Below are 25611 nucleotides of genomic sequence, written 5' to 3' on the forward strand. Positions count from 1 at the left end.
GCAGCTGACTTTGCAACATTAAAATGCTAGACCATCTTAGAGGATGTAATTTCCTCACTCCATATTTAGGTACTTTTAAGTCTAACACAATGAACTTCATTAACTCTCAAATAGATCTGCGTGGCCAGATCTCTGCCACTTGAGTTATTGAAAGAGCTGGCAGTGTGTTTTGCATTTGATTTTTGCTTTTCCTTCCTTTCTGTGGGACTTGCTGGCACAGCAACAATATATGAACACAAGACTCTGCAGATCCCAGATCAGAGCACCCTGCAGAAACCATTAGACCTTCCACCCATTTAACTGTTTATTATTCACATTTTCATGGTTACTAAAACAAAGAAACAAAGAGCATAACATAACCAATCAGTAAGTGCTTGTCTAAATAAATTTCATCAGGTAAACTTTTGGCCTGCATCCATTTTCCTGAAACATTTTTCCCCTACATGAACCCTCACTGGAGACAAGAGCACGGCTGCCATAAAGCATAGATTAGGTTACATATCTTACTTAAATGACAGCCAAGTTATCTGCTGCCAGAAAGTAATTGCATGGTTTCCTTTCACCCCAGTGCATGGAGATGAATGGAAACCATAATTTCATAATCCAAGTCCTGAGCAGAAGCTACTATGCCAATAGTAGCACTAAGAGAGGCTGGAGCTGTATCCCAAGGTAGCAGAGGGATACCAGTTTCTTTCTGCTCTTCAGGCATATAGAAGCAGATAAGCTGCATCTTTGAAATCAGAAGCATGTACTCTTTTGATTTTGACATATAGCTCAATCTGCATTTGTAGTCTTACCTGGCCTCTTCGAGTCTCGCAATTGTGAAGATAACTCAAGTGATAAATTTTCAAGTTTAAGGAAGCAAAATTCAGGTACTTCAGGAAAAGCTGAAAAGGCAAACAATGAGGTTGAGTCAAGTGCAGCAGCAGTCTCCTGTGTACTGGATTTCACAACATTAGCAATATCATGGTAATTCCCTGAAAGAAAGATTTGCTTTGCAGTGGTCTAAGGTAAGGTTTATCCCACTGCAAAGTAGATTTCAGAGATAAACATCCTCATTACAAGCATCTTCTTTTGCAGGGTGAGTCCCCTGTAGGGAAATTAGCACCAACAGAGCCTCACTAATACAAACATCTCTAGTGTAGAAGAGTCTGTGTTACATGGCAAAAGGGACAACTGCATGATAGAAACTGAACTACTGACCACTTACTGTTTCATCAGAGTTAGTGAAGAATGGACCATTCAGCTTATTAACAGCCAAAATGACAGCAACTAGATCTTTGCCATTCAAGATGGGTGTTGCAAGGATGCTTTTCGTGGTGTAGTCCGTGAGCTTATCAACAAATGGACTGAATTGGGCACACTGTTTAAAAAAGAAATTCCAAATTAAGCACTGTCCACAGTATCTGCAGTTTTAAAAATGAGCCACAGACCTCTGAGTACAAGCTGCTTAAAAAAAAAATTGTCTTAAAAATATGACTGGGGAAGAGAGGTGAATTAGCAGAAAATTAGACAAAGTAGAAGCAATAAACATAGTATTGGGAGAACTATCTGTGATTTCTTATGACTGCAATATATGGGAGCTTTCTCAATTATTGGGAAGACCTTGCAAATCCTAAGCTTTAATATATCAAACCCTGTCAGAACGAATAGTCTCTCCACAAATCATTTCCAGAATTTCTGAGTAACGGATCACTGCCATTCTCCACATTCCTCCAGCATCCCTTTATCCAGCTTCAAATTAACATTCTGAAGTGGGTACAGTCAGTTACCATGGTACGTTCTGTGGCCGCAGTTTATAAACCTATGCATTTTGGTACAATCACTGTACTGTTCCCTCACCTTAATCCTCTCATGCTTCTGCCCAGATGCTGAAGCTGCTGCCAGCCTGCAGGCTCCACAGAGTTGTCTATTCCTCAGTTCTCTTAAAATATATCCTCCTGAGGATTCCTCCCCAAGTTGGTAGGAGCAGCATGAACCTTTGTCTTACAGGAAAAGTGCTAGAGGGTTTTCTCCCCTTCTCCTTCATGCAAAGAGGAGCAATGGCCTTGCTCTCAGAGTCCTGCTGAAAAAAAATCAAGCCTAAAGAGGGGGAAACTCACCTTTGCTGCTGGGCATGCCAGTAGGTTATGGCTATTCTTAGGGAGAGAAAAGTGGTGGTGATCTTAGCCCAAACTTTGGCCACACTGGGTCTTTATGAGTGGGATAGCAGGCTGCATATTTCAAAGGTTGACCCAGGCAGCATGGGGCTGGTGGCAGTCTCTCCCAGCCCCTGCAAGTGATCCATGTGCTTACATCTCTAGAGTGTGTTGGCCAGGGTTGCAATGCGCAGATAGCGTCATTACAGCTTTGGGCTGCTCTGCAGGGAGCCCTGCTTATGGGGAATCTCCATCCAAACTACCAGGAAAACACTTGGTTGTGCTGCAGCAGCAACACAAAGGTGTTTTTTCCTTGTATGAATGTCACTGTCCCTCCACAATAGAGGAAAATGAGGCAGGGAAGGATAGCATGGGGAGAGCAGACATCCCAATCACCTCAGCTGGGCAGGTTCTTCTTGACACCCCTTCACCCACTGAGAACAGAGATGGTCTTGCTGATCCCAGATCTTCTCCCTGCTTAGCCAAATAACTTCTTAGGTACAATTCCTTCTTTTTGAGGTGAAAAATACTAAGCCCTGAGCACAGACATTTGAATAATCACTCTCTAATGTACCTTCTTCCCGTACCTCAGCCCCACTACTGCTCTTCCTGCTACCTGGGGAAAACCAACCTTTAGATGTGGAGGCTTTCAAAGGAATTGCCGTATTTGTAGCAAAGTCTGAAAGCACTAGAGCTAGGGTACAGAACTAGGCTCACAGCTCTGAAATTCTTCAGTATCTTGGGTGAAATATTTGAACAAAAATTCTAAATTTTTTAAACTATCTTTTGATGCATTCTTTGCAAAAAGAATTGTCGCAAAATCAAACCAAAGTCCTAGAACGCTGCCTGTAGGACAAGAATGGTCTTGCTGAAGCATTTGAATATGCTGATGCTGAGCATCGAGTGGATGCATAAACAGATGGTATCTTTGTAGCAAGCAAACAATAGATCAAGTAATCCCAAATACCATATTTGGGTCACATGGATTTTAGTTTTATAACTGTGATTAGAAAAAGTGGACTGTGATTGCTGCCATTCAGATTTATATGATTAAACCTGACTAAAATATTCTCATAAAGACATAAGAATATAACATTAAAACTCCTTGGATCCCTCCTCATTGCAGTTGCAGTGTTAGCTGAGAGGGATTTTTTTGGCCAAGGTTTATCTCTTGCTGCTTCTGACAAAGATTACCCATACACAGGTTGCAGTCAACCCACCTGCTCTAAAGTCTTCTCTCTTTTGTTAATGAAAATGCCACTGAAGGTCCTTGGCCTAGGTTGCATCAGATAGTAAACATTTTCAAATGTGATTTTCGTAGTGGAGAACTCTTTATAGACGCTTTCTGGCTTTCTCTCTCTTTACATTCGCATGGAATATAAATGTGTGTGGAAAATTCAATGCACATCCAGAACATATCTATCTACAGTAAGTACCTGGTTGTCTCTTCTCTGCCACACTGGAGAAGACTTTCTTTTTATACTGACTCAGTTAAGGTGTGACACTGCACATGTTCGTTAGGCATTAATATCTAGTATCATTCAACATGTTTATCTTCCCTGCACTGTATAAATGAAAACCGGAAACAGCTAACAGATCGACTAGTGGTGAGTCAGTTTCCTATCAGGGAGCTCATGCACTGCAAGATATTGGAACAAGCATCAAGATGCCCTGTGTTCTCCTGACCCTCTCTGTAGGAATAAGCATGTGAGCCTTTCCTCTACGAAGTGGATAAATGGTAAACCTACCTCACTGACATCCTTGATGTTCACGGTTTTCTTCGTCTGAGCAACGTAGCCCACAATGCCTATGTCCAGCGGATAGACAATCTCACAGTCAGGGGAGACGAGGCATTCCTCAAGAGTGCTTCCCTCCTGGATGTTGAAAAGCCTTGTAGCCAGTTCAGGTGTGCCATTTCTCTGCCTGTACATGAAAAGGCTGCAGCGGTCGGCATGAATAAGAGACCTGATTCTTCTCAAGGTCTTGAAAACAACTTTCTCCATGTTGATGCTTTCTTGCATATCTTGGATCAACTCAAAAAGGATGTCACTTTCATTGCCATCCCAGGACTCTGTCTTCACCTTCTTTTCAAAGTACTGCTTTGCAAAAGCAGGGTTGCCATCCAGAAATTTCTCCACGTCGTCCTCACTGATGCTCATTGTAAATGTCTTGAATCCTAGGTCTTGTGATATGTAGTAGTCCAAGGAGGCTGTCTATGCAAACAGCACACTTATTTCTGGTGTAATTCTTAAATTTTCATAACAGAAGATGTTGCTTCCAGAGTGGTCAGGGATAAAATAACACTGCAAAGGAAGACTGTCATCAGCAAAGTATTCCCTTATAGTGCTGAATAGAGTCGTGGGAGGATAGATCTTCTCAAACAAACAGATTAGATGACCTCTACAAAAGCTTTGAGTCAACTTTTTCTTCTTAATCTAAATATAAACAAAAGCAAATATTCACAATATCATAAAACACCCTTCTCTTGATAAGCAGAACACTTACTGAAACAATTATATTGAGGCAGCAAGAACAGAGAAGAACTGCATCTCCTAATATTGAAATAAGCTCTTTAAAGTCTAATTAAATATATACTGCTTGGATCTAATCCTTGGCTAACAAGGTGAGCATCTTATTATTTCTGCTCTCCCTGTTCATCTAAGAAATAGCCCTCATTGAATGTTAAACATATCAATCTTTTTAGCTTAATGGAATGATTGGCAGACTGCGTCAACTATACATTATATTTACTAGCCACTCTAGATTTCTTTGTTAAAGTAACTAATGAGCTAAAAAGGATGGGAGTTTGATTCTGGTAAGGTAAGTACACAAACAGTTTGATTGTCCAAGCTGACTGCAGATCAGCTCTGTGAGCCTTTTACTGCAATAAATGAGTATCAGTTGTGTTCCCTGCTTTATGAAAGAAATGCAAATTATCTTGTCATTGGCTAAGATGGAAAGGGCTCTAAATGGTCTTCCATACACTGTTTTGCAATTGGCACAGGAATTCCCAACTGCAAGTGTCCAAGCAAGACCCAACTGTAAACAATTTAGTTCTCTTGGACACTCTCAAAATCCAGTTGTGGTTTGGCATGGTGATGTTCACAGGCTTAATTTTATCCAGACCATTTGTTTGTGTTGTTAATTTGCTACCCAGCCTCCACCACATGAGCTGTACTATGCATGCTGCCAAATTCTTGTCCCCAGTTGTATTTACATGACTTTTGGGGAAAAAAAATCACATGGATGCTCCAAAATTATAAGGCAGTGTCTTGAAAGGAATAGATGCACATCTTTTATCTGCTTACCAAGGTAGATGGAATTTTCAATAATAGCTAACTGGGTAAATAGGATAGCTCTTTACTTCCGTGTTGGACAAAATAACTACAAAGCATTCAGGATGATTCAGAAGTTTCTAGGCCTGTTTTTATCCTGGTACTGAGGCTTTGAATTGAGTGATACCATGCAATAGCTGCACAGATATCATCTATAGATCCTCTTGTAGCAGATTAGCAATGGAAGCAGTCCAGGATCTTAAGGTTCTGCTAGCAGAACACTGCCGTGAATGATGTGACTAACAACCAACAGCAAAAGGGAAAAGCAGTCTAATACCAAAGGGAAAAGCTGGCTGCAGTTCTGTGTTTCTCACTTCAGTAGGGATCTGTCTGGTTAGCCGTGCACGTTATCACTTTCCTTGCTCTAAATCTCCATGAAAGTTGTGCATCTCATGTAGAGTAGAAAGCTCATGATGACTTTTCTTTTGAGGTTTGGGCCTCTGAGGTGAGCTGCAGAGGCCACACCACATTGCCTGAATCAGAGGTTTTCCTATGCCTGCTGCTGTCAGGTGGCCTTATTGTCTTGGCCGTGGTCGGCCATACATCACCTCAAGCTGATGTTGTCCAAACAGGAGCAGCTGTGTTGAAAGAATTCTAGGGCTGCATGTTGATGGACTTGGTCCAGGTTTCACCTGGCAGTAGGAACTTTCCCAATCACACTAAGTCTGCTAGTAGTAGTACGAAGTAAGTCCTACAGTGCATGACTTTTAAATCAGAGAAGTAACTGAAACCCACCAACGCTATTTTGCAAGTGTCTTTCTCAATGACAGGAGACATCATATAGATGTTAGCTTTCCAATGCATGAGAGACCTTTGTGAAACTATACAATAATATTGCATGTGAAGTAAAATTAACTGCGTTTCTACCTTTTTATTTTAATTAATCTTTGCAAGGATTGCAAAATGAGGCTTCATTTAGAAGGTGACCTGCTTTACCCTTTGCTCCAAGGCAGGATCTACTTATGTTGATTTAGTCTTTCCTTAAAGACCTTCACAGGAAACAGTAATGAATAGAGAGGAAGAGGATACAGGGAAGGGACACTGAGTGGAGAATAACAAGGAGCACAATAATCAGAACAAAAATAGTAAGGACATGCTGTTGTTCTGTTATTACATATTGCTTTACCTGCTGCTGTGAGGGTTATTTTCAAATGAGGACACCAGTTCTGAATGCTTCAATCCAGACTTTGAACAGAGTTAGGAATATTTTTGCAATATTTTTCTTGCCAGTAAACACCAGGGGTGGAAAACATCCATTATGGGAGGTATCTCTTGGTGGAACCCCCTTAGGAAAAAAATTGGAGACCTTTGGACTATGGTGGCTGGGCTGAAACACTGTAGGAATCATGAGAAGCCCCACAGATAAAAAACACCCAGGAAGGTAAAAAACTTTTCCTCATCACTATTTGTAAAGAAAAGATGGGAATTATGGCTGTGAGGGATCAGGAGAGCAGAAGATTTTTCATGTCAATGAAGCCACCTTGCAAGCACCTTGTTGTTGCAGCAACAACAATGCTGTGCACACAGCAGACGAGGGTCAATATCATGGTGCAAGGCAAAATCCCACAGCAGCCATCACTTTTTAGGGGAAGCAAAAGAGGCACAGTGACTCTCTCCTGCAGGGACTGGGGGGACCATCTGTCCAAACTCACCACATTACTGGAAGATAACTGAGGCTCAATCAGCTTATAGAGTAATGTCCCAGGCTGCCTACTCCTGTGAATGCTGGTGCCTTTGCCAGGAGGGATGCAAAACAGGTCAGTGTGAGTGTGGCTCGAAGGTCCATGTTCTTATGGAGGCACATGGGCTTGCTCACCACTAGCATGGCAGAGGTTTGCTCTGCATCACCAAAATGAGGAGAGATGAAGCTTTTTGGTGAGCTGTAAGCAGAATTGTTTGAAGCACAAGACTTGGTGGCTGATGGGAACTTCAGTTGCCTGATATCTGTAGGCAAGGGAACACTTCAGGTCACAGGCCATCCAGCATGTCTTGCACACTGAAATAATTTTGGGGGTATAGAAAGTGGCAGAAAGAGCAAGAGGAAGTTTTCTTAAGTTTTGACCAGAGGCAAGGGGAAAAACTTGTTAAGAATTTGAAGGTGAGAAGCATTTAGGTGAGCATGACCATGAAATGAAAGATTAAAAGTGGCACTGATACAGAAGGGAGGCAAGAATTATAGGAAAGCTTGAGTTATAAAGAGCAAACAGTTCTTTAAGGAAATGTGATTACAAGCAGGACCACAATCTAGTGGAAGGATAGGAAGTGTAGTAAGAGAACATTGTGTAAATTGTGAGCTCTTTGTTAATCTTAAGCAAGAGAAAAAAAAACAGAGAGAATATAAGCATGAGCAGGTTAATGAAGATGAATATAAAAATACCAAAAACAAGTAAAAATGGATAGTTAAAAATTGAAGATCCAAAATGAGGTAAAATCAGGAATAAGAAGAGTATTAAGAAAATGTTCAATCATTATACTGGGAAAAGCAGGAAGATCAAGGAAAGCACTGGTTGCTACTTGGAACAAAGGAAAAGCTATCAAAAACTGACACCAAGAGGTTGGATTATTAAATATTATTTTTTGAACTCTGCATTAATAATTGAAGCAACCCGGTGGCTATTTAACATCACAACAAAGAAGTGGATACTCAGCTGAAATAGGGAAGAAATGGGTTAATAAATTCTTACCTAAATTACTGTTTTCTGTCAGGTAAGCCTAATGCAATTACCCAGTCAGGTACTTAAAAAGATAAGTAAAATAACCTCTGAGTTGTTAGTGATTATTTCTGACAGAAATCAGAAGGTGACCTTGGTCATCTTCCAAGGTTCTCAAATGTAGGGAAAGATAGATGTAATGAATCTTTTAGAAAAACAGGACAAATGAGGAATTAGATAATTTCACACAGACTGCTTTAAAGCTAGCTTCTGAGAAAATACAGGAACAAATACATTACTGTAAATATCTACATGGCAACATGGAGATATGTAACAGCCCATATGCTTTTGACAAGAAAAAAATTGTGTCAAACCAACATTATTTCTTCTATGCGCAAGTAAGAAGTCTATGGAGAGAAGGAAAATAAGAGCTGTCACAGCTCTTGACTTCAGAGAATGACTTGACTTGTGAGATACTGTCTCTTAAGATGAGGGAACCGTGGCTTAGATGAAATAGTTGACATTTGTTGAGTAAGGTTTTCTGTGAAGGCTGTCCTAGATGTAGAATATGTCAGTATTTCCATTGATGGGTGGAGAAAACACATATCACCATAGGAGCCATAGTCACTTGTCTATAGACATGTTTGAGAGCAATCTTAAAACTAAATTGCAGACAGGGGTATAGAAGAGGAGTAGACTACAACTCACCAAAGGCAAGTAGAAGGCCTTGAGCCTGGGAAGACGAAACTCCCGTTGAGTTCAGACTGATGGGTTGGGAGCTGGGCTTATCACAGGCTGAACAGATGTCAATGACACCATGTGGAAAAGGGTGTATCTACTAGGATGTACTTCTATTACATAACAGCTTGTACAAGGTTGTACTGAACAGATGTGAAACGTGGACAACAGTGGGAAAACATGACCTCTGAAAAAAGATTTAAGTTTTTCATATCTCTTTTCTTTGTTAAATGAGTAGTCTCCAAATATACAGAAGGCTACTGTAGAGAAAAAGGGAATAGTCCATTTTCCATGGTTATATCAGATAGGAGAAGATTTCAGATCATCATTAAAAAGGTTTCCCCACTAATGGCAATACTGAAGCACTGGAATATATAGTCTCACCTGATCACAGATACCCCTAAAAAAAGAGGTGTCATCTTTTTCCAAACAAACATCTGTCTGAAGTGATGTATGTGTAATGACAGTTGTCCAATGGAAGTGGTCTAGATAAGCAACTTCTTATAGCTGTAGAGAAGCTCATTTTTCTGTGGCCTGCTTTGCATGGCCCACAGCCTCCCAAGCCAATTAGATGTGAGGAAATCATTGCTTGGACATCAGAAAAAAACTTTCCCTCATGACAGTGTGTACCTGATGGATTAACCATTTTCTTAACGATTAGTGCATGATGGAAATATGAGACATCCTGCTGCCTTCCACAGCCTCTGTCCCAGAATCAACCTGAGCCTTCCAGATGATTGTAAAATATTGGCCTATTCCACTTATATTGATGGAGGCAAGGCGAGGGAAGGACTGCATAGTATCAGAATATTAAAAGAATTGTCAAGGGACTTGAACTTGAGTTGTGGGTTCTTACCTGACAAAACAATGAAGCCTCATATCACCTGGACTTTGAGGAGGTCTGTGGTGAAGTGTAGCTCCTCTTACAACCTGGCATATTGTGGCCTGACAGTCTTCCTCTCCTTTGGGACTTTCTTTGTCCCAAAAGGTCAGATCCGTGGAAGGACAGGTTTCTCGACAGGTCATAGGTTTCTCAAGAGGTCATAGCCATTTCCCTGAATTCTGCCTGTGTCCCAAAGAATGGCTTTGAATCAGGCTGTGTACCAAGCAGAGATCACAGCATAGAGTTGGACAGCTGAGGTTATTCAGGGTGCCCTGTCTCTGAACAGAAGGTCTGTTGGGCTTAGTACCATACGGTATTTTTTTAGGCTATGTGGCTTCACTTTTCATGTGTAAACTGACATAAGCAGTTTTGGTGATTGTACTGAGGGGTATAACAGTTGTGTGTGGTTTTAGGGAGAGATCAAAAATCTCTCCAATGTAGGTTGGGAAACTATTCATATCAAACTATGAGTCAAATTGAAACTCTTTTGGATGCAAACCTTCCAGACATCTGCAGTTTGTTAAGTATGAAATATTCTATTCAATTCAAGATAAATGTTTTGATTTTGAAATGTTTATTAAAAAAAAAAAAAAAAAAAAAAAAAAAGCACACAGTGCCAACAATGACACTCCAGGCTCAGATTATGGAAGATCCAGGCTGAGCTCCTTCCCATGCAGGATTTGAAACTTAAGAAACTAACTTTTTGCTGCAGAAAGAATAAAGGTCCTAAAGTATTTTACAGAAGGGGGGATATTGAGGCAGTATGGATTAAGCCAAATTAGCACTGTAGAACTGCAGTGTAATCAAAATCACATATCACAATGGTAGGTGAAAATTTAAATTATGTGTGCAAAGGGAGCAAGCAACTGCCAGAGAAACCTCCTTTGTGGAGGGTAAGACTGAGGTATCCAAGATTTAAAGCATAGTGCAAAGGTTATAGGTGTTCCCAATGTCTTCAGGGAAACTTTTGTGGAGCTCTTAAGCGATTGCTGATACACCAATGATAATTGAGGAGGATACAATCTAAGCCTTCATCAGGATAATGTTGTTTCTTTGCCTTAAGCAAACAACGGAGGATTTTGTAGGATGAGGCTGGTATTTTAGGAAACTTGCACCAGGCTCTCACAGAGCATCATAATATCCGAGCACGTGTGACTGCATACATTTGTTTTTAATAGCTTTAAAACTGATTTGTAGAGTCAGCACAGGACCTGTACCTTATTGGTTGTGGATGGATATTCTTCTTTAAGTACTGTTTCAAATGGAAACCCCAAACACTTAAGCTGTTATGAAGGCTCAGCTGGTAGCTGGGAAAATGAGCTGGACCATCTTGCAATAAACTTCATCCTCATCTAATAGCCCATATCACAGTCTCTCCCCACTCCTAGGGCTGGCACTACTGAAAGCTCCAATTCTGAAGCAAGACTATGCAGCTGGCATGATGCAAAACACACTGCTCTGAGGGAAGCAGCACTGTTAGGTCCTCTTGTGGGACTGTGTCTAAAGCAGATGTTGCAGATACTACTGATAAATAAGAAAAGATGATGGCAAAAATTGGGGCTCTTGGGAGTGCAGCTGCTTTTGCCCCTCCTCCATGGGAACAAAGCTTTCCTCCAAACCAAGAGGCTGAAGGCAAGGGGCTGCAAGTGACTAATTCGATTAACTATTATCCTCAGAGGATACTGTATTGACAGCTACACTCAAACCTTCCTGGCTCACTCATCTGTGAGCATAACAAGATTGCAGCTTATCTGATTTACCAAGTAATATTCTCATGCCACCTGCTTGTATCCAAAAATAAACCTCCTGCTTCAAGCCCCTGGAGCCCAGTGAGGATCGCACCCACGTGTCTCCCCCTCCTCTGTCGGGATCTCCTTGTTCACCTGGAATCTTTTCCCAGGCACCCACTGGTTTTCTCATCGGCCAAACAGTTAGCATTTAAAAATTCAGGTTTCTCTCTCTCTTTTCTTTTTTTTTTCTTTTTTTTTCTTTTTTTCTTTTTTCAGAAATGTCTCTTCCTCCTCCGTTTCTTGCCTGGGGCCTTTAGATGGCACTATAGCACAGACTCACGGGCTTCAATGTGAATCTCCAGACAGGCACATCGGGTGGGGATGGTGGACACGAGCAGAGGGACGGGCTGACAGCACCTCCCAGAGTCCCTGCCAGGCAGGTGCAGAGGCACCGACTGAGCGCCGCGACTGGGGAGCAGCATGGGGCCCAGTGGCAGCAAGGGAGCTGCGTGTGGACCAGGCACATGGGCTCTCGTTGGATGGGGCAAGCCCAGTTGAGATCTTCCAGCTCTGTCTCCTGGGCTCTGCTCCAGGTAGGGGCTGAACATGCCTGCAACCAGAGCCAGCTTACCTGTTTTTAGCTTACTCTGGCTGTTTTGTGTAAATACAGCCCCAGAGGTACAAGAGTGTGACTTAATGACCAGTCCTGGGCCTACAGAAAGCACAGCTTGAGTGTTGGTTGTTTATGCTTAAAGCCTTGTTTCCTTAGGTAGGTAACACTGAAAGCATTGCAGGATTGTTAAAGATAGTGTACTGAAGTACAACCGCCACAACGGAAACATCAGCGTGTATTGCTGGCAATTCAATTGCAAGGGTGAGGAATGTGTTTTTGAGTCAAAATAAGTACCTGGATGCCCTTGGAGAATTTTGTTTACTTTTTGGGCAGAAAATAATTCCATTCTGTCATACCTTTCCAAAATTAGGCAATAGCGATCGGTAATCCTTTGCTCTCCACTGCTCATGCAGTGTCCATTAGGAAAAGAAGAGTAGAGAAGGAGCTGTAAAAACAATCTAAGGTTTGCAGATATCCACAGAACAAGGGATACCAGACAAGCAGAGAAATTTGTGGGAAATATGGCCATACTAAGAAAAATAAAATAAAATAAAACAAAACAAAACAAAACAGAGAACAAGATTGCTTAGCAGAGAAGAAATGGAGAAAAAGAATTGACTTTAAGTTCAAAAATAAAGAACAGAAGAGATGAAATACTGGGGAAGAAGAGTTTAGTGTAGTGATGGTATTATTAGCTGGCATTTGCAACTAACTCTTTGCAGCAATACTGCAATTTTCAATGCATTCAGTTTGTTACCCAGTCTAAAGTGGATGTAAACTTGGCCTTTGGGCCAAGGGTATTCCAGGTACCAGTTTGGTACCTGGAGCTGGGACCCTGAGAGTTGACTGGAGCTTCTCGGCCCCTCTAACATCAATGAATTTTCTACCTAAATGACCCCAGTAGAAGAAAAATATCTTGTGGTAAAAATGTTGAAGTTTCCTAGCCATGTCAAGAGGCAATGGGCAGAAACTGATGCACAGGAAGTTCCGCCTGACCGTGAGGGGGAATTTCTTCCCTGTGAGAGTGACAGAGCACTAGACCAGGTTGCCCAGAGAGGTTGTGGAGTCTCCTTCTCTGGAGATCTTCAAGGCCCGCCTGGTTGCAACCCTGTCTAACATGCTGTAGGTGACCCTGCTTGAGCAGGTGGGTTGGACTAGATGATCTCCAGAGGTCCCATCCAACCTTACTGAGTATATGATTCTATGTCTCAGGTCTTGCAGCTTCAAAGAAAATCAGCTATTTAAAGTTGAAAGCAAAGAATATTCTTTGTGAAAAAAAATGAACCTAATTAGATCATCCTTGGTAGCTTAAACAAGAAAAAAAAAGCAATTATTTTCTCTCTTCTAAAGCATAAGTCATTCTTTTCTCCAACAGAGAAAGCATAGATAGCAAACTGAAATACAGATGTACAGGAAAGCCTTTGGCTTATTCCCTAGCTCTGTGACTCTCTAGTCAGGCTCCCGATCACAGCTGCCCTCTCCTTCGAGCACAGGGATGCTCTGGACTAAACCTTCCTGCCTTAGTCTGTTTCCGCCTTCTGTTGCAGATTGAAACTGCGTCCTCTAATGCTTGCTAAGGCCAGGTGCCTGGCTAATGGCCTTTGGCTGCACGCACATATAGACCTAAAACTTCCTCTGGCTTTGGCAAGTTGTGTTTCTGATTTTAGCTTTTAAATCCACTGGCGTGTACATCCTGGCTTATCCAGAACTGCTCAAGCTCCTTGCTAACAGTATCATTTTGGTAAAGCACCTTGAGAGGACTGCCATGCAAGAAACAGTAACTACCCCTTCAGGATAACCTGGAGGCATCACTTAACTGTCTGCATGTGTGATGGAAGACATATGTTCTATTGTTACCTCACGCTTTATAATAACTTAGAGCCTATAGATTTATTCCCGCATTTTTGCTCTTAAGCTTCTTTCATTTTATGAACAGAAAACATATCTAAAACTATGATCTATGAACAGATCTAAAACTTTTTATACATAAATCATCAGGAATATTTGCATACTTTCTACGCTACTCAAATTTAGGTGGCATCGTGAGAATAACACCAGGGATTAAACAGGCTCTGATCTGTTACCCCACTGTGAAATGTGGTAGGGGTACTGCCTGCCACAAGCAAACACCACCTTTCCTCCTGTTGTCCCTCGGCGAAAAAGAATAGAATCAGGATATTAAAATACCCTAAGATTGTCTTCAGGCGTAAAGATTTGAGGCCCAAACAGCTTATTTCCCCTCATATTTGCAGGTGTTGCCCTTTCTAACCAAAAACATGGGCACCAAAAATACTTCCTGCGCTGAAGAGGCGATCTCTGCACTCCCCAGGCTGGAGGACTGATACATAAATGCAAATATTATGTTTAAAAAAATGTCACAAGACGTGTAATTAAAATAAATAAATCTGTCAACAGTGAAATGGCCTAATACAGTAGTAAGCACTAGACACGTAATAGTAAATAATATCTCTTATAATTAACACTAGAAAAACAAAACCAAAACATCCCCCTCTTCGCTCAATGGTCAAAAAAAAATCTGTATTTCAACAAGCTTCCTTAGTCTGGCATAGTCTCTTTGTGCAGAATAGCAAGAGGCCGACAAGGAAATTGCCAAAACTTGTATAGTGAAATGCAGCAGCTTGTTCAAGCTGCAACCATCTTCCACACAGCTGTGCAGAAATCAGGCAGTGGTATAGAAGCGGATCCGCTCCTCTGGCTAGCAGACCTCTACACATTAAAATTCCACTTCAGCACAGATTTTAGTCAGCTCTGCAGTCGTTATGTGCTGCCAAGGCAGCAGGATGCTGATGAGCTTGGGACTGAAGCTATAACTTAGTTTTGCTAATGACAATAGCCCTGAGAAAACTGCAGTCAAGAGTCTGCTCTTAAAGCATAAGAACAAGCGAAGTGAGAGAAATCTTGATGTATTCTATTGATCTGCAACCACGTATGTTTCACAGGCCTTTTGTGGCAAGGTAGTGTGGTTAGAGGGAAGAAAAAATAACAATCACATTAAATAGAGTAAAAACTTTTGTGCAACATCTGAAATGCAAGTGTTCTGGTCTCATCTATCTGCTGGGCAGGGAGATTGCAAGAAAGAGCCAGTCTGTGACCACATAAGTTTGCAATAACTACAGGCAAAAAGTAAATATCTCTGCACCATCAGGAATAAATCCATGTAAGCATGTTAAATCCCAGATGAATGCTCTGTTACTGAATGTAACAGGAAAGGAATATTCAGAGCTTTGCCCACTTAGAGCAAAAATCTATCATCTGAGGCTTAGGTATGTAGAACATAATTTGTCTGAGCACACTTATTTTCCAGTTGTGGCACAGAAAACATCATTTACTGTTGAGCTGGCCACTGGAATGGGTTTTTGCTGTAACTTCATTTTGCAATGAAAGTTGTAACTTTGCTTGAGGCAAGTGGCGTAGGAGAAATGGCAGAAGGGCCAAAAGTCTTTTCTGCAGACCTAGCAGGCCAGGGACAGTGAGCAAGTGGTTCACCTCTGCTGGTGCTAATGGAAGTCATGGGGTGGAGGGAATTGCTCCTGGCCAGCCCTCGCTGGCTGAGGAGCTGTGGCTGTTGGATGCCTCCATGCTTTGGGCTACTTCTTGCTTTTGCGTGCAAATACAGGGACATGCCTTTCCGCTCCTCTGTGCTGCATCGAGTGCAGAGGGGAGCATGAGCCTCTGGTCTTTAAACTGCCATGCAATGCATTTAGAAAAAATGTCACTATCACACTTTAGAAAGGAAAGGTGAACTTCTGGTTATGTCATTTAAAGCTCTGAAATATTTAAATAGCTCTTTCAAAGTCATAGTACAGTGACTTATGCTCCTTTTTTATCTATTGATGTAACACACCCAAGGACCTTAACCTCTGAATCACATAGTAACAAACTTCAAATGATTTCCTCTTCATCTGATTTGTGTCATCTCTTCATTTGGGAAAGATCAGCAGTTTTGAGTGGAAGTCACAGAAACTGAGAACTCCTTAACTGATGGCCTTTGTGTGGTCTGCCACCATAGAAAAGCCTCATTTCTTCTGCTCACTCGCTTGCTGAGGGAGTAGAAAAGATTGCCAATGTTGTGGTCCTTGGCAGAGATGGAACTAGAGCCTGGCTTCCCCAGACACACATATATGATACTGCAGAAGGAAGTCCTGCATGTTTAAGAATGTGAATTGGAGCTAAAGCTAGAGCAGGAAATCCTCTCTGCTTACTGTTCGATAACCACTATGGTATTTCTCAAAGGTTACTCAAAATGCACCTACAATGCACCTGTTCTCCCGCACCCTGGTAAACAAGCACATAGCTTGATTGCTAGCTGGACATCAAGGAACCCAATACCTGATGCAAGACACTATTTATTTAGAGATCTCACCATACTATCAGCTGCTGAGCTAGTACATTTGGCTAAATCTGAGCTAGCAGTGCAATTACAGTAATTCCCAGAACAATTTACCCACTGCGTTTTCCAAAAGTACAGTTATAAGGAGGGGTTCTGTTAGGAACAGGAAGACCAAAACTGCTGCTGCTAGATTTTATAGGATAGGGCAACAGATATCATTAAATCATCTTTGCTGCCTATTTTAAAACTACATTAAATCTACCAGTTACTCCTGTGCTGAATACAGCAGGCTGAACATATATTTTGTCTGGTCAGACCACCTCTTCCAGAAAAAAAAGCAAGCAGTCTTAACAGCCTTGGATGTTGTTAAGCCTACAACACAGCCTTGGATGTCCTCTTTGAAAACTAGTTCCTCCAGTACTCCTTTGTTTTTGTAGGATTCATTTCATGTTAAATCAAGTTTAACTAATTCAAGAATATGCTTTATCTCTTTTCTAGGCTCCTCTTTTTTTATATATAAGCCCAGTATGAACTACCACAATACTGGGAAACTGAAGGTTATTGTGATATTCTTTTCTTCTCGCTCCAAAGAACAAATAAAGCAGTGACAGATGTTATGGTAACCAACCAAAATCTTGTGCTGTGATTAGCTATTATTAGCATGTCTATAATCCCCAAGGGATTAAGTGGTCACCTAAGCATAGCTTCAAGTGTCACCTATGTCTCAAAGGACATAAAGTAATCTGTTTTTTGAAAACAGATGAAGAGATAAGTGATTTGAAGCTCTTCTAATTTACAGAAAACCTGTGTTTCATTCTGTCTTAAATCACAGCTTTGTGGTGGAAAATAGCAGTTCTGCACTTAGATTCTGTTTCAGGCGAGGTCCTTTGAAAAGTTAGTGGGTATCCAGCCCTCAAAAGCAGTTTAAAAAGTTGTTTTTTATGTCCTTTAAATGACCAAGCATTTTAAAGAAATTAAGTGGTCCTCTGCTGATTTTCCTTTCACTCCACAATGAATTAAATGCTGCTGCTGAAGAAAAGGAGAGTGTCACTGGGGCGTACTTGGCTTCAAAATTGCCAGGACTTTTTGGTTTAATCCATAGTTTTTTGTTTTAAGGTCCGTGCTCAGCAATCCTCCCCTCCTCTTTTGCAGTTATGGTGCTGCTTGTGAAGGGTCTGCATGCAAAGCAACTACCAAATGACAGTATATGCCTGAGGCCTTACATAACTAGTTTTGTCTAAATTAATTGAGCTGGTTATTGTCACACTCCATGTGGATGGCTTCAGCCCTGTGCAAACCCTGCAGGAGCCTGCTGATCCCTGGGACACAGCACATACGGTAAGCAGACAGCTGCAGCTGAAGGATTAGTTCAGCAAATAACCATTTGGTATCTTTCTAGAAAAACAGGCCAGAGGTTCAGGCAGGACAGGGTAGGTCCATGTTGCCCAAGGCATGCAGCACCCAGGAGCTTGTAGTGGCAATTGAGTATGTGCCATCTCCCTGCACTTCCAGGCTCTGGTATCCCTGGATAAACCAAGTCAAAATGCTGAATGAAGAAATGCAGTGTGTCCAAGGGGAGCTTTTGGCTCCAAAATCACCAGAACTTTTTGTAGTTTAATCCACGTCTCATTTTTAAGTCTCGGTTCAAAAGGTTCTGCCTTTTTACCTATGGTGCTACATGTGAAGGATCTGCATGCAAGCAGCCACCAAAAGACAGTTTCACTCTGTAGTCTTAGAGAAACCAATTACAGTCAGTTCCTCCCTGAGACATGCACACACATATCAAGGTCTCCCTTTAAAATGTCAGAGGAAACTGCACAGAGGCCATATTCCCCCTGACAACAAGCATTGTCTTTCCCACATAATGGGCAACTCTAAACAAGTTGCTTGCAAAGCAGCAATGTAGACACCAGGGGTGGAGGGGAAGTTGCACTTTTCTGTTCAGGAATTCTTGGGCAAGTGATTGCAGGAGATCTCTGCAGCAAGTCTTTATGTGTAATGTGAATATCCAGACCACTGAAGCAGCACCAAGAGATGGAGGACTCTGTGGGCTCTTCTGTAGGAACTGTAGAGTCATTCCTGATGTGTACATCCACAACCCCTGGACACTCCACAGCCCAGTGGGATACATAACTGTCATTACTCATCCAGTCCTGGATGAGTATCTGAAGTCTTTGACTATTACCTAGGTGAAGAAGGGTAGAGAAAAATAAATAGACAGACTATGGAGAAGAGAAATTCTCTTCTAGGAAGAGAAGAGACAGCTGGGAAGATTATTTGCATGATGGGCACAGGCTGCTGCCAAAAATGCTTTTGTAGTCATTTCTGGCATTCTATTTATTTGTGCTTCATTGCATCCTCATGGAAGGCTTCTATGAAAAATATCTTGGGAAAAAGAGAGCTATAGTGTTTGTGCGACTGGAAATGTCCACAAGACAAACCGGGAAGAATGTGCATAGAGATGTTTCCAGTACATAGATGAATGAGGGACTCCAAGGTTTTGTTGTGGTCCTGAAGGTAAATTTTTTAGTTTTGCAGATTTTTGGCTTCATCTGTCTACTTTTGCAGAGATCACCTTCATTTGATAATGCAGGTATTGGAAGTGCTCATAATATATCTACCCCATGCAAGCGGGCAAGTGGGCAAGTATAAACACATGCCTAAGCAGATGCATATGCACAGTACATGAGTTTCTGATTAATACTCTGTGCTTATTTTCTTAACACGTGGAAGGAGCAGAAAGACTTCAGTGAGACAAAAGTGCGGTACAATCACTTCAGCAGACTTACTAGCTTTCTGGGCTGCTTTTTCCATTATGTAAAAGCTGTGTTTGTATTAGTATAGCAGTCAGACCCACTAGTGTGAGGATTACAGTTGGTTTTTACATAATGGATTATCCAAGATTAAGCGTTTTATTCAGGCACACGAGCAAAAATAACCAATTAGTGACTTTGCAGATTCATTATTTAAAGGCAGCTGGAGGGCAATTCACAGAAATCTCTCCTGCCGACTGCAGCCCAAAGACTGAAGCAGAGTAGACTCAATCTCCAACACCTCTACCCCAACAGGTAGGTCTTTCTTGCAGCAGAGATGAATCAGGTTAACACCTCTTGCAGCAGGAGCCTGCAACTTGTGTGACAGCAGCTAGGAAAAGAGTAACTGCTCAGGTGCCTGGTAGTCTTAGGTTGGCAGCTCAGCTCCGATGTCAATGTCAGGTTTCAGTTATCTGTGTTTTAACTTGTCATCAGAACAGGTATGCAGGGTCAAATACACCAACAAATGTGCATGTAGGTGCTCTCTTTTTCCAAAGATGAGGACCAAACCTGCTGGGATGCAGATGAGCAGGGTTACACTGGCAGATAAATACAGTCATGGCCATCTTGTGGCTGCACTGGAATGGGAGATCAACCCTCCAGAGACTCTTTGTTATCTGTTATGTTTATAGGGGGGATGGAAACTGAGAGAAGAAAATACTAAAATGTAATTTGCCATTAGAGTAGGCAGTTCTCATCCCTGATTAGGTGATGAGAACTGGCCATAACGAACACAGCTTTGCTGGTTTTAAAGCAGAGTGAATGAACACCACAGGATAATTATAAACAACAGACTTCCAACCTACACTGCTTTACCAGAGCTCACTAGAACATTATTTTTTGTCAAAACAAACAACAAAAAAAAAATTTCAAATTCTATCAATTCTTACCAACTTTATCTAGAGTCTGTCTTGATTTATAACATAAAAATGGCATGAACTGAAATAGTACTAGCAGCAACCAAAATATTCTTGCAAAGTAATTGCCATAGGTGCTCAGAGGTATAGAGACAGCTGGATTCAGACACCATGATGACCTAGGTTTCTCAGTAAAGTAGTACTAAATGCAGCGTGGGATGAAACTAGTTTTTAAAATAAATGGAATATATTTATGGAAACAGCACTGGGTATTCATATCTGCTGTGAAATAAGACTCGGCATGTCTGCTTTTGTCTTGCAGAATGAAATACTCACAATTTGTTTTCCTGGCATCAATTTTCTCCACTATTGAAGACAGCCTAGCTCAGACCTGTGCAGTGGAGTCTTTCTCTGTGAAAGACAATTTTGATCCAAAAAGGGTAATTATGGTTAATTCATCTGCTAAATACAATACATATGAAGAAGCTTTACTATATAAAATGTTTTACCAGGTTATATAGGCTGTATAAAGGAGTTCACTGCCAAGAAATTAACTTGGTTCATATGCTGTCTCGCAAACACTGTTTCTGTAGTTTGCTCTTTTTGACAGTGTTTGACTTGCTGAATATTATGGAAACACTGGCCACAAAGGGCAGGGATGTTTTTCTACCAAATATGATCTTCTACTAGTTCAAGTTCAGTATGGCTTTCAGTTTTGGGCAGTCCTATGAATGAAACACTTTAGATCCCTAAACATAGAGAGAAGGTGCAAATAAGGTATCCTGTGGACTTGTATTCACAGCTGACCATGCTTGGGAGTCACAGCAAAATGAGAGTTTATCTAGCTGGGTGTGTTGGACACAGCCTGGCTTTTGGTTCTAAATGCAGCATTTAATTTGCCTGCCTTCCTCTAAAAAGTAAAGTAGGGCTAACTGCGTTAGTAAAGGCCCTGGCTGTTGTGCCAGTTCCTGTTTTGACTGTCCACCTGCAAATATCACCTCCAGCCACAAACAGAATTTGTTGCTTGCCAGCCATTCTTCTTTACAAAGTTTGCCTTGCTGGAAAGAAACTCATGTCTGGGAAGAGTTTCAGGAACATCAATATCTTGCTATATCAGATTTATGCTCGGCCTCATGTACTTGGGAGCTAATGCACTCTATTTCATGCTTAAGTATGTAACTTTCCAGACAAATTTCATACCTTTAACTGAAGAGTCAAACTGAGCAGAGTTAAATTCCACTAAGTTCTACTCTCCTCATTGATTTTACCAATAATGGTAACTTTTGAGGGTCTTTCTGTCTTGCAGTAACTTGTTTAGATCTTACTTTTGTTTTAGTAGGAACTGCTTTTGAATTTCCAGGGTCCCCTTTGTTTAGTTATTTTCTTCTTCTTAATCTCATTTCATTTTCCCCTGCTGCTAGTCTCCCTAGCACATTTTTTCCTCTTCCTAATGCACGTAGTCATTGCTTTCTGCTTCTCCAGGTAGACCTGGGATACCATCAGAGATCAGCTTTGGCCCCAGGCAGCCAAAAAAAGTGGTTCCAGCCAAATTGCTGAAGGTTTTACAGCTGTGATTTGGTGTCCTCATTGGCATCTCCCATGGAAAAGTTTGGACCTAAATAGGAACAGAGAAGAGATGGCTTGATTCAAAGCAGGCATTTCAGGGAGGGATCACAGAGACATGTTCAAGCTGGGCAGTTGCTACAGGAATGACGAAGTGGGAAAAAGTAAATGTGTATAGAAAGGTGTAGGTGCTAGAGCCATTCCTCATGGAGCCTCATGAAGCACAGAGGCGAAGGTTTATCAAATGATTTGTCAGGACCTATGTGGTGCCTACCCACCTAAGTGCAGATCTTCTTCTTTGGCCTGGCAGTGGCTAGCTGGAGGGGAACTGTGTTTACAAAAATGCTTCTGTGCCAATGTGACACAACCATTAATTCAGATATTAATAATCTTTCATTTTAGTATGCCGGGAAGTGGTATGCCCTGGCCAAGAAGGATCCAGAAGGTCTTTTCCTTCAGGACAATATCTCTGCTGAATACACCGTTGAGGAGGATGGCACAATGACAGCGTCTTCCAAAGGCCGGGTAAAGCTTTTTGGGTAAGTGTATGCCTGGCTCTCAATTGTAGGTGGCGACATGAGGTAGTGAAGTTGGGATGGACAGTGATATATCCTGAGCACAGAACTTGTCTCTATCATGAAAGGAAGCTTGATCAAGCTAACGCACTGCAAGCCAAAGTTAAACCCATTTGAGTCCTGGGTGAGTTCTTAGGCTGCCTCTAGCCTAGGCCCATCACAAAACTACTGGGTAACTGCCAGTTCAATCACAAAGTCTAATCTTTAATGATAGAGCAGTAAAGTAACTAAACTGGAACAAAGAGAGAGGAGCTAGCATAGCCTGCAGGCCCATAAGTAGCACAACATCTTAGATTTATTTGAAAGGAAGAAAATGAGTGTAAATGAGCATTACTTTAATAGATCTTTCAACATGGTATTGGACAGACTTCTCAGGAAAATACTCAGTTAGCAATTGGATATCACTGTGATGCCTGAAAAGATAGATGGAAGGGAAGCTTAAGATTTTCTTGTCAGTAATGGTTACTATAAGGGATTACAACATGTGAAGGGATTAAATAGGTTTCTGGGTATACAAAAGAAAAACTGGAGCTTCCAGCAGGCTAATACCAGTGCTGTTCTGTATTAACTGCCCAAAGCTGCCCAATGGCATAAACAAAAGACCAGAGCAGGTGACTGTGAACCTTAGACTTAACAGCACAGCACTGCAGGCTAAGTGATACAGCTAAATGAAGCTTTGCAGATATTCCACACATTATGGGTAGGAAGACTTCTGAAAGGCCTCTTCAGAAACCAGCTGGGACCTCAAGGTTGACCTAAATTTATTTCTGTAAAAGCAGAATCAAAACAACGCTCATCATTTGTTAGAAGAGGAATGAAGACCCTAACACTGGTACACAAAACCAGGCAACTCACCATGTCCAGGCATTCACAATGCAGTAAGACATAGGCAGTATTCAAAGTAAATCAGATGGAGCACCATTAAGTGAAATGAATAAAGAAGATGGACTGTTCACGTGATTACAAGGCTCTCTTGTAGCCTGTGTGAAGGCCTTTCATCAGTTTGGAGAGGGGAGTGGCTGTAATTATTTCCTTGTATGTAAAAGGCATCTCTTATATCAACCCCCAGCTTCTGCTGGGGAATACAGTAAATTTTTCCTATCTCAGTACAAACACAGGTCAGTTCTGGCCGGGAGGCAAGAAACATTCACTGTTTTGCATGGCAGTTGTCTAGTTGTACCCAAACAAGTGCTAAAAAGCAGGCTGAGCCAGAGGGGGGACAGAATAGTGCCCTCACTATAGAGTGCATAGGTTACCATGCACTGTCATTCATGGGATATCACAGACTTGCTTTCCTTGATGACTAAGAGTGAGTCTGTATTAAGAAAGACTATGCCTGTGCTTGAAGCAATGGCACTGCACCCTAGCCTGCTGCTTCCTTGAGTCCTGCATGAGGCTGTTGTGGGATAGTCTCAGCAGGGTTTTACCTTCAGCCCCATGGATCTCGTTACAGATTCTGGGTGATCTGTGCTGACATGGCTGCTCAGTACACAGTACCGGACCCAACCACTCCAGCAAAAATGTACATGACCTACCAGGGCTTGGCCAGCTACCTGTCCAGTGGTGGTGAGTGAATTTCTTCAGCCCTCCTTTATATCCCTCAAAATGTTGGTCTATGGCTTATAGCTGCCCAGATTTGTGTATTTCAGTACATGAGCAGGAAAAACAGCTGAGCTCATATTGCTCTAAAAGGAGATAAAGCATCCATAGAGGGAGATATTTTTTCCAAGCAGTGATTTTTATCTCCACACAAGGGACAAGATCCAGAGCCTCCCCAGGAACCCCACCTATTCGCTGGTTTAATTAACAGGGAAGATGCAGATTAGAGAGAATGGACAGTGTAGATAAACTTCATATAGCTGAGCACTGCTGCCCTATACTTCCTGGGCTCCAGTGTGGGCATTACAAAGGTGCCTGAAATCAGGCTCATCCTTGCACACCTTATAGCTAATGGGACATGACATGTAGACCTGAATCTGCACCCTAACAGCAAGGCACATATTCTGTCAGACAGATACTGCTGGAATCAACAACTCTGAGCTGTTAACTGAAGTTCCCCTTGCAGAAACTCCTTGAGTTGAATCTCATTAATGCACCCTACACACCTCATATTTCCAGCCAGAGTCTCCCATAACTCCTTCGGAAAGTGGGCATGATTTGGCTTGCTAATGCATAACAAAGAAATACACATATTCAGACCTGACATAATGTACTTTGTTGATCAAAAAAGCTGGAAAACAGGAGCCATGTTTTACTGAGGCTTTTCGCACAGGAAATGTGATCTGTCTGGCCTTTAGGCCCCTCTCCTTCCCCCAAGACACATCTGGGCAAGAAATATAGAGAGATTTTTGTTATCAAAACATAATCCTATGACCCCTACTAGACTAAGAAACTGTAAGTTAAAATGCACTAACCTCAAATTCTGTCTGAGCAAAATTTGTCTTGTTGAGAGGTACCACTGGTGCTTGCCTGTGCCTTCAGCTGCAGAGTGGAGATCAGGCAGTGATGGGACAATGCTCAGCTGAATCAGAGACATTTAGCATTGGCTTCTTATCATCTTAACTGACATGTACTGCAGTGACATGAGGGGGAGCAAGGTGAATTCAGGATACACCTTGTTTGTCCCCAGTATTCATCTCACAGTGTGGATATAAGCTAAATGTGGGAGGTGATTTTACATCCTTTGGGAAGCCAGCCTGCCATGTGTTGCAGTAAAACCTCTCTCACACGGATGAGCACATCCACTTTTGATCTGTTTTGTCCATCATGACAAATACATATACTCTGATGTTTCAGGGGACAACTACTGGGTGATTGACACCGATTATGATAACTATGCCATTACCTATGCCTGCCGCAGCCTGAAAGAAGATGGGTCCTGTGATGATGGCTATTCCTTGATCTTCTCACGCAACCCTCGTGGACTCCCCCCAGCCATTCAGCGCATTGTGCGTCAGAAGCAGGAAGAAATCTGCATGTCTGGCCAGTTTCAGCCTGTACTTCAGTCAGGTACTCTGAGTTAATTAACAAACTCACAGAAATGACTGCACTGGCAGCTTGTAGAGTATGTTGCTGCACTTGCTCTAGATGTGGCAAAGCCATAGCAAACTGAGTTGCATTTTTTCCGCAATGGGTTTTTAAAGTAACATCTACTAAGAAAGTGGCTGTAAAAGCAAAATCCATGGAAGAGAGAAAGAGCATGATTAAAGCATGATTCTGCAGCCTTAATTTTCCCCTTATAATAATGTGTGTGTTGAAGCTGGCACACTGCAGGAAGAAGATCAGCTCTTCTCTTTCCCAAAAGATACACAAATGCAGGGGCTTGGGCATTGTAACAATGTATTGTTTCTGAACTTCAAAATGA

At 41.7% G+C, this 25611-nt stretch overlaps 3 protein-coding genes across 8 annotated transcripts in view; 1 reads left to right on the top strand and 2 right to left on the bottom strand.

The window, feature by feature from the left end:
- The window catches only part of PDE6B (phosphodiesterase 6B), a 50860-nt gene that overhangs the window by 18415 nt on the left and 6834 nt on the right, over nucleotides 1-25611 (bottom strand). The window contains exons 2-4 of the mRNA XM_062600454.1: nucleotides 3887-4441; nucleotides 1211-1363; nucleotides 798-887 (exon numbers count right to left, since the gene is read on the bottom strand). Coding sequence (XP_062456438.1) covers nucleotides 798-887; nucleotides 1211-1363; nucleotides 3887-4297 — 654 coding nt within the window. The 5' untranslated portion in view covers nucleotides 4298-4441. The remainder of the gene's footprint in view (nucleotides 1-797; nucleotides 888-1210; nucleotides 1364-3886; nucleotides 4442-25611) is intronic.
- IDUA (alpha-L-iduronidase) overlaps nucleotides 16331-25611 on the bottom strand; it is a 64937-nt gene continuing 55656 nt past the window's right edge. For 2 of the 6 annotated variants that reach the window (XM_062600458.1, XM_062600455.1), the window contains one exon: nucleotides 19882-21724. The gene's annotated coding sequence lies outside the window, so the exon portion shown is untranslated. Of the gene's footprint in view, nucleotides 18625-19881; nucleotides 21725-22580; nucleotides 24769-25611 lie in introns of those variants that run through there. The other 4 variants (XR_009961274.1, XR_009961273.1, XR_009961275.1 and 1 more) reach the window with 4 other exon arrangements.
- On the top strand, nucleotides 20433-25270 carry LOC134153900 (purpurin). Its single transcript, XM_062600459.1, has 4 exons — nucleotides 20433-20549; nucleotides 22075-22211; nucleotides 23701-23813; nucleotides 25044-25270. The coding sequence occupies exons 1-4, from the start codon at nucleotides 20433-20435 to the stop codon at nucleotides 25268-25270; spliced, it is 594 nt and encodes a 197-aa protein (XP_062456443.1).

This window comes from Rhea pennata, chromosome Z (assembly GCF_028389875.1).
Source record: "Rhea pennata isolate bPtePen1 chromosome Z, bPtePen1.pri, whole genome shotgun sequence".
NCBI classification, from domain to species: Eukaryota; Metazoa; Chordata; class Aves; order Rheiformes; family Rheidae; genus Rhea; species Rhea pennata.

What these genes read in the sequence shown, in the direction of transcription:
- LOC134153900 (XM_062600459.1), top strand. Translation starts at nt 20,433, where the DNA reads ATGAAATACTCACAATTTGTTTTCCTGGCATCAATTTTCTCCACTATT. An exon ending in GGCCGGGTAAAGCTTTTTGG is followed by an intron (nt 22,212 to 23,700) that starts GTAAGTGTATGC and finishes ATCTCGTTACAG; the next exon opens with ATTCTGGGTGATCTGTGCTG. An exon ending in CAGCTACCTGTCCAGTGGTG is followed by an intron (nt 23,814 to 25,043) that starts GTGAGTGAATTT and finishes CTGATGTTTCAG; the next exon opens with GGGACAACTACTGGGTGATT.